General features: G+C 32.2%; 1 protein-coding gene across 1 annotated transcript; it reads left to right on the top strand.

Annotated features, from left to right (window-relative positions):
• The first annotated feature begins 1,481 nt into the window (after positions 1-1,481).
• LOC148625251 (alpha-soluble NSF attachment protein-like) lies at positions 1,482-16,540 on the top strand. The gene is made up of 9 exons (XM_088568664.1): positions 1,482-1,660; positions 4,685-4,764; positions 7,351-7,467; positions 9,187-9,233; positions 9,705-9,782; positions 10,914-10,969; positions 11,471-11,555; positions 12,549-12,722; positions 14,245-16,540. Exons 1-9 carry the CDS (start codon positions 1,569-1,571, stop codon positions 14,389-14,391), a joined length of 876 nt encoding a protein of 291 aa, XP_088424790.1. The 5' UTR covers positions 1,482-1,568; the 3' UTR covers positions 14,392-16,540.
• Positions 16,541-17,367: the final 827 nt, after the last annotated feature.

Raw genomic sequence — 17,367 nt, 5'->3', positions numbered from 1 at the left:
TTAAAAAAAATACAAAATACCGCTGAAGTTGCCTAAAAAGAAAGTTACATAGCTATTCGTGAACGGTCAAGCTGTAGTACGTTCTTGACATACAAATCATTTCTCTCGTTTCACAGTGTGACGGGGTAAAGACCGAGCGAAGCGATATAAGAAATCTTTTGTGAAAATCTAGGTTATTACTATATAAAAAAACTTGTATGGTCCCCTAGGTAGTTAAGACCAAAAAAAATAAATACTTCCCCCACACCAAGAGTCTTCGTACCACGAACGACTCTTAACAACAAGCTCACTAGCCACAAAAACTCCGTGTTCTTTTATAGTTGGGCGTCAATGTAACGGGAGAGCATGATTTGACAACGATTACACCTTTATAACTTTGATATTTGACAAAAACGCAAGACTCAACATACCTATGTTTTAAACCTCTTTTAACAGGAAAATTACCTCACAAATTATTCCTCCGCCACCAATGATAAAACCCTAAACCACTTGGTGACAAGCCAGCGACAAACGTTTAATTCTTTCAGGGGGATTACTGACACCTGGCTGGCACCCTTCCTTTTCAAACACTTTGAAAAGGAAGGGTGCCAGCCAGGTGTTCTCGGAAAAAAGGGGAGCTGGGACATTACTTACCATTTTTGGGGTCAATTTTACACATGAAAATGACAAAATTTCCATTAAAAAAAAAGAGGGGTGCAACCCCCTGCACCTCCTATACAGCCTTCAGTAAAGTCAATTAACTAGGCATTTAAATCTACTGTCTACTACAACGCATGTAGGCCGTCCAGTCAAAATTCCCCCACACCAAAACTCTTCGTACCACGAACGACTCTTAACAACTAAGCTCATGATCACTAGCAACAAAAACTCCGTGGTTTTTCAAGTTATGCGTCAAATGTAACGGGAGAGCATGATTTGTCTATGATTACACCTCTGCCACCTAATTCCTTTTGGGATTCGGCGGTTGAGATCTTTTTTTGTTTTGACCACTACCGATCCAGCGCCGAATTCCAAAAGGGATTACTCTGCCACCGACTAACCAGCGACAAACGGATTTGGGTCAACTATTTTTCTCGGAGGCGGATATATATTTATAATTTTCATGACACATTGAGTTTTGAAATTTCATCACCTTAAAAATATTTTTATGGTAACACGTCATTGACGTTAAGAATCTTGAATTGTACTTCGATATTTTCCCCACGGAAGTTCTGGTGATCCATGTTATTAGCACGCAATTCAGAAGGTGCCAAATCGCCCCATGCTATTTCCTACAACTCGTTCTTCGATAGAATGGAATCCATTTCATTAGTGGGACAGCACTGAGTTGGTGATTTACAAAAGGAAACTCCATTTTTCTTAAACATTGAAAAATTTGAATCACTTGTAAGCTCTCAATGGTTGTTGTAGACTGGATTAAGGGACGGCAATTGAAGGAGACGAATTGTGATACTAATTATAGTCAAACTCTTAGATGACGTACACAACATGATGTAAAAATTGTAAATAGTGGTGTGACACAGGAACAGTTTACTGTAAAAAGTTTGATTTACATTGGAAAACATACAATGGCAGATAACGAACAGAAGGCTATTCAGTTAGTGGCTGAAGCCGAGAAAAAGGAAAAGTCAGCTCAAGGGTTTTTTAGCTCGTTGTTCGGGTAAATTTATTTCACTATCCAACCATAGCCTATAGGCGCCCGTTTCAGACAGCGAGAGCCTTGCTCCCTAAATAATACAATGTGGTAGTTTTGTGGTGTCTCTTAAGAGGCAATGCTCTACCTGTATGAAATGGGCACCCATATGTCCAACTCCTACTACATATATGGCAAGAAATGTGTGCAAAATCCAATATATCAACATTTATAACTCTATAATAGGTATGTTCACAACCAATTACATGGTTACATTTGTACACATTTCATTGAAAACCCTGTTTCAACTTTTTCCCTTAGGCACAACCACAGTTTGGTACATTTTTATTCAGATTACTTGGGTACAATGGTTACATTAACTGTATGAAATGGTTACAATGGTAAGTTTAATCATTTAATATTTTCCTTGCGCAGTTTTCAGTGTACATCTATTTTAAGTTGGATTACATGGGCACACTGGTGACTTTAACTGGATTAAAAGTCTGGTATTTTTGTTATTTGTACAATGCAATAATATTTAACTTTAGAATTCCATAATATTGTTAATTAATTCAGGGGCGTTAAATTAAAATCGCATCAGATTCTATTTATGAGACTTCCTTTTTCATTCTTGATAAGATCATATCCATTTTTTGCTGTGACAGGGATTAGTGCTACATACAGTATGGTATTCAAACTCCTACATTTCTTTTTTAAAACAATATCAGATCTTTCGAATCATTATCCAAAGTCTTAAAGTGAAATTTCAACCTCTAAATGTTTTCAAAAAAACAAAACTTGGGCTGGAAAGTGAGAAATAGACAATTATTAGTTTGGTATGGTAACTTCTGGTTACTCATTTTGGAACTTTTGAGAACATACAGTTGACTGAGTGAAAATATCATAAATGTTTTCAACTAGTTTTAACTTCAATTGATTTAAAACATCATTCAGAACTTTACGACCAACTGTGAAATTCCTAATAATTATGAAAAAATCTGCAATATAGTGATTTTGGTACAGGAAATTTGGTATGAGTATGGGTTACACATTTCTGGGTGTACTAAGTATTCAGAGTAAAAAAATGTTCAACATATTTATACTGGGTTAGCCCAACTCTGGTGGTGAAAATGTTAAGCCCTTGGCAAAATTCAAAAACATAAATTGATGGATATTTTTTGCTTCTATACACGTAGCCAGGATATGCATCTATTAAGTGTCTACTTAAAGAATGAATGAATGACAAGAGTCATTAGTTGCAATTTTTTTTTGTTTTACCTGGTTCCAGTGTAAAGGTGAAATTCTTGGTCATGTGTACATTAAAATGTTAGGAATGCCTCCTACATGTGTACATGTACATTTGTACATAGCTGACCATTAATCTGTTCTGTTTGATTTATTGCAGGTTGAAAATTTATATTAAAATATGAATTAAATTTTGAATGCATACAAGGATTTTAAGGGTATACAGTTAATCATAATGATGAACTTATAAAAAGAATAATATTACATATATGTAATGTTGAGCAGATTTGAATATGTTTGTCAACACCCTTGACATGACCTTGATGATGTAAGATCCACATAAGTAGGCCTCTGTTATTCATTACAGACAAATCAAAGTAAACATGTACTATGGAAACATGTTTGATTTTATATTGCATGAAGAGTCTTGCAAGAGTGAATTGTGTCTTGGTGGATGGTAGTTTGAGATTTCTAGATAAAGAGCCTAAGATTTTATTTGCTTTGATGGATATGTTACTTATGTGTTTATCTCAGTATGAGTGCTGTTACCAAATGAGATAAAAACTTGCATTTTGTGGCTGACTGTATAAAGACTGGCTATATACATTCTCAAATTATTGAAATTAATCAACATGACTTAAACAACTATGCCTTGTTAACAGCAGGGTTAGGGAAATGGAATCGGTAATTGCAATCAATTACAATTAAATAGATTTTCGGAAGTAATTGCAAAGTATTTGTAATTGAAGAAAGTTTCAATTACATGTATTTGAAAGTGTTTAAATACTTTTTGAAATTGATTTTTTTCAAATACTTTTCAATTACATTTCAAATACATTGCAATTTAATGATAAGTTGATCTTTCTGACACTGTTTTTGGAGGTACATGTAGTTATGTAAGCTTATTGGGCAAAATTGATCAAACAATATGAATGAAACATAATGAAAAAATAAATTAGAATAATTATATTTTGAACAATATTACAATAAACTAGTGTTGATTAGTTCTATATTTTCAATTATGTTTTTGAAAAGAGTACATTAACAAATATCAAAATAAGTTGATTACACCTTTGGTCCTATGTTACACTTAAAACAGTTTTGTTCCTGTATTTATTTGATATCTTAATCCGTCTTTGATATGCAGTTGTTGACCTGGTCTCTCCCTTTAACCATTTATAGACACCCAAATAACATTATTTGAAATGGGAAAAGGTGTGTAAGTGATTATGAAAGTGTCAGACAAAAAGTATTAAAACAGTATGTTTTAGAGATGAAATGATTTTTTTTCTATTTTTTAAGTGATCGGTTTTATGGAAAATTTCATTTGCAATTTGATTTTGTGCATGATGTCTGTTAGACTGTTTAGGGATTTTTTTTAGGTATTGTGTTCTTTCAAAACATGAAGTATTTGAAAAGTAATTAATTTTGCATTTTGATAAGTATTTGAAAAAAAATCAAATACTTTTTAAAAATCAAAGTAATTGCTATATTATGTATTTGAGAAAAATTCCAAAGTAATTGAAAGTATTTAATTACTTCTAAAAGTATTTAAACCCATCCCTGGTTAACAGGGAAGCGTCCAAGAAAATAAAAATTAGCCTTTCAAGTCAGCATCATACTACATTTCGTCTATCTTATTACTTTCAAAATTTAAGAATAGATTTAGAAGTGAATTTGATAACTCATGCTACAATGTGCATGCACATTTACTGTTCAAGAACAAGTGCTGCAAGACTAACATTTAAGTGTAAAATACTGGTAACCAAATTAAATTATATTAAATATTTACCATTCATTTTGTAGATCATCTAGTAAGACAGAGGAAGCATGTGAACTGTATGTTAGAGCTGCTAACTCATTTAAAATGGCAAAGAAATGGGCAGGTAAAGTAACTAATCTAAGGTCAGCTAATTTGAAATTTAATATACCATGAATTTTCATATGTTCATACCAGTATTAGAAGAGTAATTCTTCTCTGTACCATGTAACCAAAATATAGAAAATGAATATACATTTTATTAGCTCACCTGGCCTAAAGCCAAGTGAGCTTATGCTATCACTTGGCAAATGTTGTTGTGGACAAATTTTATAAAATCATCTTCTCTGAAACTATTAGACTGACAGGTCTTAAACTTGACATGACTGTTCCTTAGGGTGTTCTGCAAAAAATGAATGATGAGATTTTTGATCCATGAAAAAACAAACCCGTCATTACTAAAAATAGAACATAAAGGTCTGGTGTTAGTTTTTTACAAATAACTCAAAAACTGTTGCCTTTAACCAATTTCTGGCATGATTAATATTGTTCAGCATCGTTAGATGAACCTATGCTGAAATTTTTAAAATGATTTGTCTACTGATGTAGGAGTTAAGGCCCCTGAAACAGTTTTTTGTGCATTTTTCACATGTACAACTTCGAAAATCTTTTTCTCAAAAAGCATTGCACAGAATTCAATGAAAGTTAACATATTTGTTCCTTAGGTTATCCCAAACTACAAAATGTTGGGCTTTTTGGTATGTTAAAAAACATGGCTTCCATTACTGAAAATAAAACATAGGGGTCTGGAGGCAGTTTTTTTTTGTCAATAACTTAAAAACACCATTGCCTTTAGCAAATTTCTGACACAAGTTATATTGTTCAGCATCATGAGACGGACCTATGTGCAAATTTTCAAAATGATTTGTCAACTGATGTGGGAGTTATGGCCCCTTTTTTTGCATGTGCAACTTCTCAAAATCCATTGCACAGAATTTAATGAAAGTTGGCATATTTGTTCCTTAAGGTTTCCCAAACAATATGAGAGCCTTTGGCAAAATTCTGGTTCAGGTCATGAAAATGCTATTGAAAGCATTTCCTGCATTTGACAGTTCAGTTGATTTTAACTTAGCCTGTCTCATTGCTCAAGTTTTTTAAATAAGCAAATGGTTAACCAGGTGAGCGAGTCAGGCTCTTTTGAGCCTCTAGTTTTAAAATCTTACGTGAATGATTTACCTGAGGTAGCTTGAATCTGAATTTGTTTATTTTTTATTGTTTACTACATTTGGTATTGCTATCATTTTGTATCTGTTGTTGATGTCGTCTTAACAATTTATTAAAAAATTTTCTCCTCTGAAACTACTAAATGGATTTAGATGAAATTTAAGATGATTGTTCCATAGAGTATCCTGCACAAAATGTATGCTTGGATTTTTGATATGTTAAAAACATGGCCACTGTTACTAAAAATGGAACAAAAGGGTCAGACTGCAGATTTTTGCATATATCTTCAAAACCATTTGGTTAAACCAAATTCTGATATGTGTTAAAAGTATTCAGCATGATGGGATCTATCTGTGCTCAAATTTTGGTGAAAATCTGTGTTGGAGAAATTGCCCTTTTTGGATGTTTTTTTGTTGTTTTTGATCTTTTTACTTTAAAAAATCTTCTTCTCAGAAACTACTGTACCGAATTCAGTGAAAGTTGTTATTTTTTGTTTTTTAGGGTATCCCGAACAAAATGGTTATTTGGATTTTAGATTGGAGAAAAAAGATGGCCACTGTTACTAAAAAATAAAACAGTGGTCAGACAGTAGTTTTTTTGCAAATATGTATCCAAAACCATTAGGTTTAGCCAATATATTTCAGTTGCCGAAATGATCCTTAGTATAAGGCCTACAAAAGTCTCCAGGGATCAAAGTTGTCAGACCACTCCATGTAAGAGTTATTGCCCTTGAGAGGTGTAAAATGACTTCCCTTTTTTAAAGTTTTCAGCCAATATCTTGAAAATTATGATAGAGAGAGTGAAACTTTCAGTTGCTGAAATGATTCTTATTATAAGGTCTACGAAAGTCTGCAGGGATCAAAGTTGTCAAACAACTCCATATAAGAGTTATTGCCTTGTAAGGCAAAAAATTACATTTTTAGCAGTTTTCAGCCAATATCTTGTAAACTATAATAGTAAGAAAGAAACTTTCAATTGATGAAATGATCCTTACGATAAGTCCTACCAAAGTCTCCTTGAGTGAAAATTGTCAGACAACTTGTAAGAGTTTTTGCCCTTGAAAAGGAAAAAATTTGTTCAGGTGAGCAGTTCAGGCTCCTTGGATCCTCTTGTTCTGATTATTTTGAAATGTATAAAAACAAAGATTTGTCATATGAAATTTAAATCTTTTCATTGAATAATCTATGAATTTCCTTTTCAAATTCAGTTTATTAATTCAGCTCTGGCTATTTTAAAAACTTCTACATAAAAAGATGATTGCTTCACTTCGAAAAAAAAAAATACGTATAAAAACCCATCAACATTGTTTCCCCAAATCATAGAAGTTATGTTTGATTGTAGAATCAATTTTTGCAACAGTTTTCTGGTACATGTATCATTATGTACAGTTAACATTTGTGTGGACATGGCCAACCATCAGTGGATGTTTGAATGCTTATATAAGGTGGCGGATGATTTAATGATTCTTTTGTTTTGTTTTTGTTTACAGAAGCTGGTCAGTGTTTCTGTAAAGCAGCTGTTATACAATTAAAACTACAGAGTAAACACCAAGCAGCTGCTGAGTATGTTAATGCCTCAACATGTTATAAAAAGGGAGATCCAAATGGTAAGAGTATATCATGGATCAACACTCTAGATTTTGTTTAAATCATGTATAATGTACTACATTTATAAAATAAATAATTGCTTATGGCATTATATCAATGTAATTTTGGAATTGCAAGGTTAAATCAAAGAAATGCAGATTTATTTTGTGGAAGATATTTCTAAAAATTTCTAATGACTGAAGATGGTTAAGAGTTGCACACTACATGTACAGTACAGAAAGGGACATACTGTAACTGATTACTGCCATAGTGGTACAACATTCTGAGAGTGGTAGCCAATAGCATTATTATTTCTTACAAATTCTTTTTTGGAAGTCGTTGGGCATAACCCACCATAATATAAAACAAAATGAGAAAATCCCTTTTGATAAATCAAAATGTGAGTCACCACTCACAGAGTGGTGCACCATTATGTCAGTGATCAGTCCTTGTATGTGTTGTGTATGTCTCTTTCTGAATGATCAGTCCTTGTACGTGTTGTGTATGTCTCTTTCTGAATGATCAGTCCTTGTACGTCTTGTGTATGTCTCTTTCTGAATTGTGTTATCTGAGCATCTAGTTACATTATATCACTCAGTGTTCAGTATGCTTATTTGCTTTCCCATAGGTGTAGGCTGCCTGAGTATAGCTTAAATATTGCTGCTCGGGCGTTAAACCCCAATAATCAATCAATCAAAGGTATAGGCCTGCCTGAGTATAACTTAAATATTGCTGCTCGGGCGTTAAACCCCAATAATCAATCAAAGGTATAGATAGCATTCATTAATCACTGATGTAGTCATTCACCACTTCAGCCTTGATTTGTAATATTGTTAGAGACCAAACTTGCCTTATTTGGGGTATGAAGCAGAAATAAAAATTACATATACTCATGATTTTGGTTGTAGTCTTTCAGGCATTTGCTTTTATCTCTATCTAATATTGTGTGTGATTGTTTGTCCAGTACCATACTAAAGTTGTAAACTAAACCCCATAAACTGGCTGCAGTTTTAACAATAGTTTGCAGAAAAAATTGTGTTAGTTCTAATGAATCATTGCTTGTCTTGTACATTATCAACCATAAGATAGTACCAAAACAAAAATATTGGTGTGTTTCTGGGTTTCCTTCCAACCCATCATCTTTATGTTCTGAATAATCAAAACATTTTCTAAGCATGAAATTTTTTATTTAAAGCCTGATTTTGTGTTTATTTGATTTTCTTATCTTATTTTCTGTAAAGTATCAAAGATGCATATTTTTTGCACCTGTCCCAAATCAGGAATTTTTGGCCTCTGTATGCCTTGTTTCATTTCCACCAGTAGTTTATTTTTTATGTTACATGAGTATTTACATGTAGGGGCAACTATTTCACTGTACCTGTGGATAATGATGTTTTTGGCCAGATGCAGCTTGCCCTATGGTGTAAGGATTTCCTCATCCTTCATTGAAGACCGAAGGTTGGCCATGGGCTGACATTTTCATCCTGGTGGGGGGGTTGTCTTTTTGACATATACACCATACCTATTCTCATTAAATGTACTAAGTATTTAAAGTGCATAGACAAAATGTTAAATGAAATAAAATATTTTGTCAAACTAAACTACCTTACTATGATTCAAATACATGTACATAAATAAATAAAAGAAAACACATATGTTTATGTTATTTTTATTGATCACACTGCAGATGGTTTAACATAACAATCAGAAATGATTTGTCAATATTTGTTTCTTTACAGAGGCTGTGAATTGTTTATTGAAAGCCATTGAAATATTTACAGACATGGTAGGTCTCCACATTTAATGTGTGATTTTGTAACAGGAACAAATTACTCTAAAGTAGTTAGATGTATAATTACAATAATGACTGAAGATGACCAAAAAGTACAAAATTGACAGAATATCTGAATTTTGGTAAACATAAAGCAAGTCCGTTGTCCTTTTAATGCAAGAATTATCAGAAGTCGGAATGTTTTCTCATTATCTCCAAATTCACAAATAAATTTTTCAACACTTTATGATATAATTTTCAGTTGTATTTTAGGCCAATGAGAGCCTTTATGGACTCTTCTTCTTTGCTGAATTCTGTACTTTGTGATTTCTGTCCTCAGAAATTGGACTAAGAATTCATAATTGAAACATTTTATTCCGAAAGATTAATTTGATTACTGATATATTTTGAGAAAAAAAGTCTAACAAGTTCTCAGATTTTATTTGTTATTGTTTTTTTACTATACATTTCTGTTTTCTCTTATAGGGAAGATTTTCTATAGCAGCTAAACACCACATGTCAGTAGCTGAAATATATGAAACAGAATTAGGTGACATTGACAAGGTAATGTCTTAATATTGTAAAGGGACTGCCTCTGTGCATACAGCTGAACATTAGTTTACGATTATCAGCTGGTGCAAAGTTAAGACTAATAGCCTTTTGGCAGTCTTCTCTATAAACAAGTGCTCCATAACCCAAAAATGTTGGTGGGCTTGTAAAAATTCTACTTACAGGCCAGTTAAATCAATTAAAGAAAAATCACCAAGTTATGTTTTTGGCCTCTGTATTAAAAAGTTTAAAATGAAGATTACAGTGTTGGTCCCACACAAAGTTAGGTCTATGTTCAGTAGATACGAGATTTAGCCCAAAAACTGAAGTATTTCAAATCAATTTCATAATCTTATCATTACATGATATAACAACATCAAAGAAGAGACAAATCATTATTATAAATGCAGTACACAGAAACTTAAACTGAAATAAAAGAAAATATGAAAATTTCCACCAAATTGATTAAAACTGTTAAATCATTCTGATATTTGTGTATTTGTGACTAAAAGCTGAATTATAATTCTTTTCATCATCTTTTTAATTTTAAAGCATATTAATAAGGATTTTCAGAAAGCTGGTTATGCCTGAAACAATTGATAACATATGTACCCATTTAGACACTAATGCTTGCATTTTAATGCAACTATGGAAAATTTCACTCTAGTACATGTGCTGTTAATGCAAGCTTCAACGGTTTTCATTAATACCTAGTTGCATATTTCAAAATAGCAAGCCAATGCAATTTAAAATGGTACAAGAGAAAATATAACATTACATAACTTATATTTTTGCCATATGGCTGATTTGATGTAAGGGCTACAGTGATAGAAATAAGAGCAAGATAAATCAAGTGAAGAGAAAACAATGATCCTTTTTAAAGGAAGAAGGCTTTATGCTATCTGATAACCCTATCACATAGTGAGTAACTATTATTTTCAAATTCAGATGTTCATCTTAAGTGTGTAAATAGAAGTTTGTATGAAACCATTGAGTAAACGAAGGATATACTGTCTGTTCTATGTTCTTTGCTTTAAAAGTTGATGCATCCATGAATTTGAACCATATTAACATTTCAACTTTGTAAAATATTGATTATTGAGATGTTTGTAGTAATAAAATTAAAAGATGCTGTTCTTTTTGTAGGCCATTGTTAATTATGAACAAGCAGCTGACTACTACAAAGGAGAAGAATCTAACAGGTTTGTTTTTTACATTTACTTGCACTTAGTGCTACATCCTATAGCCTTTTTGGATATGTGGTAGGGTGCTTTCCTAGAGTGGGGAGGTTTTGGGTTCCCTGTTTGAGTCATACCAAAAGCATACCTACCTGCTGTTGCTTCTGTGAGCTAACACATTAAAAATCTAACTCAGTCTGTCAGGCTTGTACAATCAGGATCTGTTTGATTTATAAAATGTTTTTGTAAAGATTAAATGGACAAACATTCAAACATGGACAAATTAATCAGTCAGACAGTTATTGGTGCATCATGTACTTGGGATTCAAATACAATTCTAGTGATATGTGAATTAAGGTTGAAAAATAAGTGGTAGTTCAAATAGTTGGATGTAAACTAAAATGTTATTATTTTTCCATTCAGTACACTAATAAAAACATGTTAAAACTTAAATCTAAACCTCATTTAAGAAATATTTGATGAAAGTTTTCTAAAGTATAATGTTGTATCAATTTGATTTTTCAGCTCAGCCAATAAATGTTATTTGAAAGTAGCTCAATTTTCTGCCCAGTTGGAAAATTATGAAAAAGCTATTGAATTATATGAACAGGTAATTGACTTAATTGTAAAGATTAAATGGACAAACATTCATTGAAATATTTCTCACCAAATATAAGAGTACAGTCATACACCAAAAGCCAAACAACGAACAATTAAACTTCTAGCCAATAACCAGTTAAACTATATCTTTATCTATAGTATCTATATAATATTTACTTCTACTACAGTACTTTTCACTATCACAGTGGTCTTTTGGAAGGTTGATTCCCGAGTGGAGGTTGTCAGTCCATTCCCTAACCCAATTTTTAGCAAAGATTTTAAGCTGAGTAGTTCCTGCTACTTTGCCATGCATACAAAATATAACAGTTAAAGTGAAGACTGGCTTGGTCTGAGGCAGAATAATGTTTGAGTGGTGCCAGGCATTCATGCTGCTCCTATGAGCTTGCACAATGAAAATTTAGTTAAGCATGTAATTGCTGTACAACTAAGTATGGTCTGTTTGATTGGTCAGATTTCCCTTCTTGAAATGCATGATATTTTTGCCTAAGAAAATCTATAATCAACTGTTCGTTTTAATCAGTGATTAAAAAAAAAACTGTGGAAAGTCATATTTTCTTTGATGTAGAAATAGACAGATCATAAGTATCTGACAATATCTGAAAGACTTCACCTCATTGGTAGTATGCTACAGTTGAATTGTTAAATCTTCTGACAAGTACAAGACCTCCTTTTACATCTATCCATCTCCGGCAAAGTACCCTTAACAACATCCATCTTTAAAGATATGAAGACTTTTAAACTTGTCTATCAACTCCCAATGGTGAATCTAGAGGGATTCTAGGGGTTTGAACTCCCCTATTTGTCAGAAAATCTGTTAGTTTTGTAAAAAAAAATGGTGCAAAAAATGAGTAGGTAATACCCTGTAACCCCCTTTCCAAAATCATTGGCTATGCATCAACCTGAGCACATGCATCACAACATTGTTTTGTAAAACTTTACATGTGTAAGTTCAGAATGTATTTTTATGTGTTTGTATTTATAGATTGCAGTATCTTGTATGGACAACCAGTTACTGAAATACAGTGCCAAAGATCACTTCTTTAAAGCTCTGTTGTGTCACCTGTGTGTAGATCTTCTGAATGGTCAGCAAGCTGCACAAAAATATTGTGATATGTTCCCTCAGTTTGGCGATGCAAGAGAGTATAAATTAGCAAAGGTATTTTTGGAAACTATTATGATCATATTGTCTATTTGTTCAGTACATACAAAACTTTTGATGGATGTTCAAAGCTTACCCCTATCTAATCATCTTTGTCCACTTAAATATGTTATACAATTACTAAAAATACTGGATTGGAAGACCTCTCTCATGATAAATAAAGTCATCATGCCAACCATTATTCAACTGAGCATTACCTCCTGAACCTAGGAAACTGTCAGTATCAGACTCGTCAGAACTTACTTGACCATCAGCATCATCATCCCCTATATCTTGCAGTTGCAATAAACTTTGAAGCCTAGCTTCAGCTTCCTGAACCTCAGCTTGATTAAAACCATCAAATTTCATCAGAATCAGATGACATTTTGACAGGGATGTCAGAAAATGATTACAGAAACATCCAGTTGCAACCTGGGTACTTGTATCACGGTATAAATAACTTCCTTTTACCACAACTCTGTGGTTATTTTATTTTAAATTTTTGCCATCAAAAGCTTTATAATACCACCAGATTAGTAACCTGTTGATTTCTGTTAATGTACGATCTAAAGATATAATTTTACATTGGAAAACCGCTTATATTTTGTGTCTTTCCTCGATCCATAGTGTTACTGAATCGCGAACTGCCACATTGTTTAGTAATTACCTTAGCGATAGGGCTTTCCCGATCTGTTATTAGAACACATTTTGTGATTTGAGAAATGAATTAAAATAAACACAAAATAACAATTGCGCATACTATTCTTATTCCTTTTATCAATATTATACTCCTTTGTGTCAAATGGAACTATTTTATACGATGAAACTTTACCGAATCATTCCAGATGGAAAATTGGCAACTGTCTGAAAGGTTATTTTTACAAAAAGTCCGAATGAAATTCCCTATTAATTTAGTAAAAAAAAATTATCTATTTGATAGGCTTTATTGATAACAAAAACAGTTTCTGATTAAATCAGCATGATAATCCTCATATGTCTGTCATTTATTTTTGACATTTTGAGTTATTTTAATGCATGTTTTTGTATTAAAAATAGAAATTCATGTATCCTTAAGGATAATTTTGGCTTGGGGAAGAGGGTGCTAAAAGGATAATTTTTGCTTGGGGACGAGGGTATCAAAAGGATCATTTTGGTATAGATGGGTTAAGTACTGTTACCATATTAATTTTTCATGGCGTACTAATTTTCACCTTGTTGTTGCGGTGGACAGATAAGTCCAAAATTTAGTACCAATGAAATTGATTTTTTTACACTATAAAATGAAAAATCATATTTGTGTTTTAGAGTTATGGGACTTTAAAAACCATATGCTTCATTAATCCTGGTTATGATAAAACTTGCTCCTTCTATTGTAGTCCAGTTTGAGGGTTCTATTGTAAGTGTTTCAATTCAATAATGAATGGAAGCTATGATGTACATGTATGTTCAAATTATAGACAAGATAACTTGACAGATTTCTATTGTATGTATATAAAGGCTTGTAACTGATGACAATGCCATTAATTTTTTTTTTTTTCAGAAATTGATGGAAGCTATGGAAGAAGAAAATGCTGATGCTTTCACAGATGCAGTAAAGGAGTATGACACTATCTCGAGACTGGATCAGTGGACAACTACTATGTTGTTACGAGTTAAGAAAAGCATTAGTGATGAAGATCTACGTTGATTTGTCTCACATTTTATCATTGGCTGTTTAGTGCAATTTTGTAAAGATATTTATACTGATGCACACATATACACCAGACAAAGACTTATTCATTGATGGTAGTATTTTCTGTGTGTACGTGGTTTATAGTGTTAATTGTACGTAATTTGGAAATTGGCTTCATTTTGGACAAATTGTATTTGAATAATTTTCAGTTGCTTAAGGTAATAACAGGATATTGCTATGTCATTTTTATATTGTGTCCCTTGGGTTCTTGTATGAAAAAGTGGACAAAATTTTAAATGATTGATATTTTATGATCTGTTCATGTACTTAAAGAAAGTCTTCATTGCTAATTTGTTATACTGCTGTAAATTGAAAATGAACTGGCAAATATATCAAAACAATGATAAGACAAATTTTTAAAAATGATTGAAAAAGAAGAATATGAAACAAAGAAACACTACAGTCCAACACATTTATGATAAAACAAGACTCATGGTTTAATTACATATGATTCCAGAGTTTCCTTTTTCATCATTAGACACATTTGAATCATACATATTTGAAAACAGACATTTCATTGTTGTGTATACTGTTGAATGACAATGTAATACAATGTCATAATTTAATGAATTAAGAGCCACTTGTAGTCAATATTCACTCTGTTTTACTCATACATGTATGTGCATATTGATATGAATGCATGTTTGTTCATACATGTATTATATAGCTAGAGTATGGATGTCGGGTGGAAGTGAATATGAATGTGATAGTTGAATCATTTTATTATGTTTATGTATAGACTATAGAGTTGTTTTAGCCAAATATGTATTGTAATTGGGGGACTACAGATGTTTCTAGTCTTAATCTGTTGCTTTGGACTATTAACCCATTAAATGTGAATATGCAATGTTCACCAATTAAGGAGTTATTGTTAAAGTATTAATTTTCATGGTGTACTAATTTTCACTATGTTCATGGTAGACAGAAAAACCCGAAATAAGGATTTTTAACACTATATAACATTTATCTTTTTTTTTATACTGTGAAAATTGATACCTGCGAAGAAAAAACAAACACATTCCAAATATATAAACCTGCAAGTATTGTCAATCATTAAAAACAATTTATAAGCGATATTCCTAAAAATTGCTTTGAAATTATTTGTTCATATTAATTGAAGATTTACTGTAATGTTTCCTGCAGCTTTTAAAAAGGCAGGCAAAAGACAGGGTCTCTAGCATGTTAAGAGTCAAATTTCAATGCACATCATGTAAGCGTGACTCTTTTTGGGAAAATTGAAAGGAAAATGTAGGGTGTGAACACTCTTTGCTATGCTATGAAAATTTCATGTCTTGTTCAGTTTTTCTTGTAGAAGTCACAGTTGATATAGTTCGCGTCAGTGCTAGGTTTGTTGTATATCACATCATTGTTGTGTTTTGAATACTTGTATAATGGTTATTCTGTTAGACTAGGTTCTAGATATATGATTTTTCATATGCAAATTATTAGGAATTTTATTATAAAATTTACCCTTCCCCCATCTCAGGTTTTTTTTGGAATAGGTGAAATGCCTTTCATTGATTTTTTTTATAAAGACTGGAAAATAAGACTTTATTGGTTCTAAGAGATCAATGAGATTTCCAGTTACTGATAAGTTCACATCACAAAAACAAAAATAAAATTGAATGCAAGAGATGTTATTCAAACTAAAAAAAATTAAAACAGAATGAATAATGATTTTTTTTCCTTTAGTATCTTTATTCATGTTTTCATTGGTGAAGTAAACATTGAGTATTCTACTATTCCAAAAGACTTATATGAAGGTAATTGTGCAAAAAAAATGTAAAATTACAACTACAATACTCATTTTGTGGAGACTGAAATATTTAATGATGCTGCTATTGTCAAATTTGAACTAGCTAATTGCTGCCTTTAAGAATTTCATTCTCTATTTCATATTGCTCTTCTCCATATAAGTGTATTGTCAGGTGTGTATTAAGCTGTCAAAAGATAGAATAATTTCTGCCATTTTGTTCTTTATTCAACACCATACACATGGATGTACATGATATTCTGTACTTTTCTAAATAGAAGATGATATTAATCATTTGTTATGTCCTGTCTTTATGAAGATAGGGCCTGTGAATATAAACTATAAATGATTTTCTTGTGGTTCATTTTGTGTACCTATTGTAAGTAAAACAAACAATGTGTCCACAGGTAGAAGCAATGATCAGATTACATATTACATACTTAAAAAAATCAGAGATCTTTTCATCCCTCATTTCAAATGAGAAACAGAATTTACAACAAGTAAAGTGTCCAATCAGGAAGTGTAACTATGGTTACATGTTAAATACACATTTCCCAAAGGTGATCTATATGCAGATCTGATGAGTTGAAACTATAGACAGTTGAAAAATAATTTGTCAGGATTGTTTTGCATTGCAGAACTATGACTTGGAATGATCATTTTTGTGACATCTACAGCCCTACAGATCTTTAAACAAAATTATGTTGTACTTTCATTACCCATTTTGCTCTCAATTGGTTAATTGGTTACATAGTAGATATGGGAGTTAACTCAGCAGACATTTGATGACATTTTGTAAGCAAGCAGTGAACTGAAAAGACATTAGACAGTAAAGTATGCATTAGACTAGAAATGTTGAAAATACACCAAGCCGGTAAACAAGAGTAGAAGTGCCACAGATCTGAAATCCCATCCCAATGTATGGTACCCCATACTGAAATTGTGTATATCCAGTGGCTGTGATACATGTATATAGTTGCAGAGAAAAAATGTTACGAAAATATCATCCCTGCCTGCCCACCCGACCGACCGTCATTCACCATTCTACACGCCGTTTACAGGAGTGCAATCCATCCAAAAAACAATTCTGTGATGAAAGTATTGATCTTTTAATAATGACTATTCTCAACACCTCAAAATTTTTATTGTGAACTTCAATATAATCAGACTTTTTTATT

This window comes from Perna viridis, chromosome 2 (assembly GCF_037379345.1).
Source record: "Perna viridis isolate PV_CMFRI_1.1 ecotype Kerala chromosome 2, ASM3737934v1, whole genome shotgun sequence".
Lineage (NCBI taxonomy): Eukaryota > Metazoa > Mollusca > Bivalvia > Mytilida > Mytilidae > Perna > Perna viridis.
This window is presented reverse-complemented; position numbering and strand designations above follow the sequence as displayed.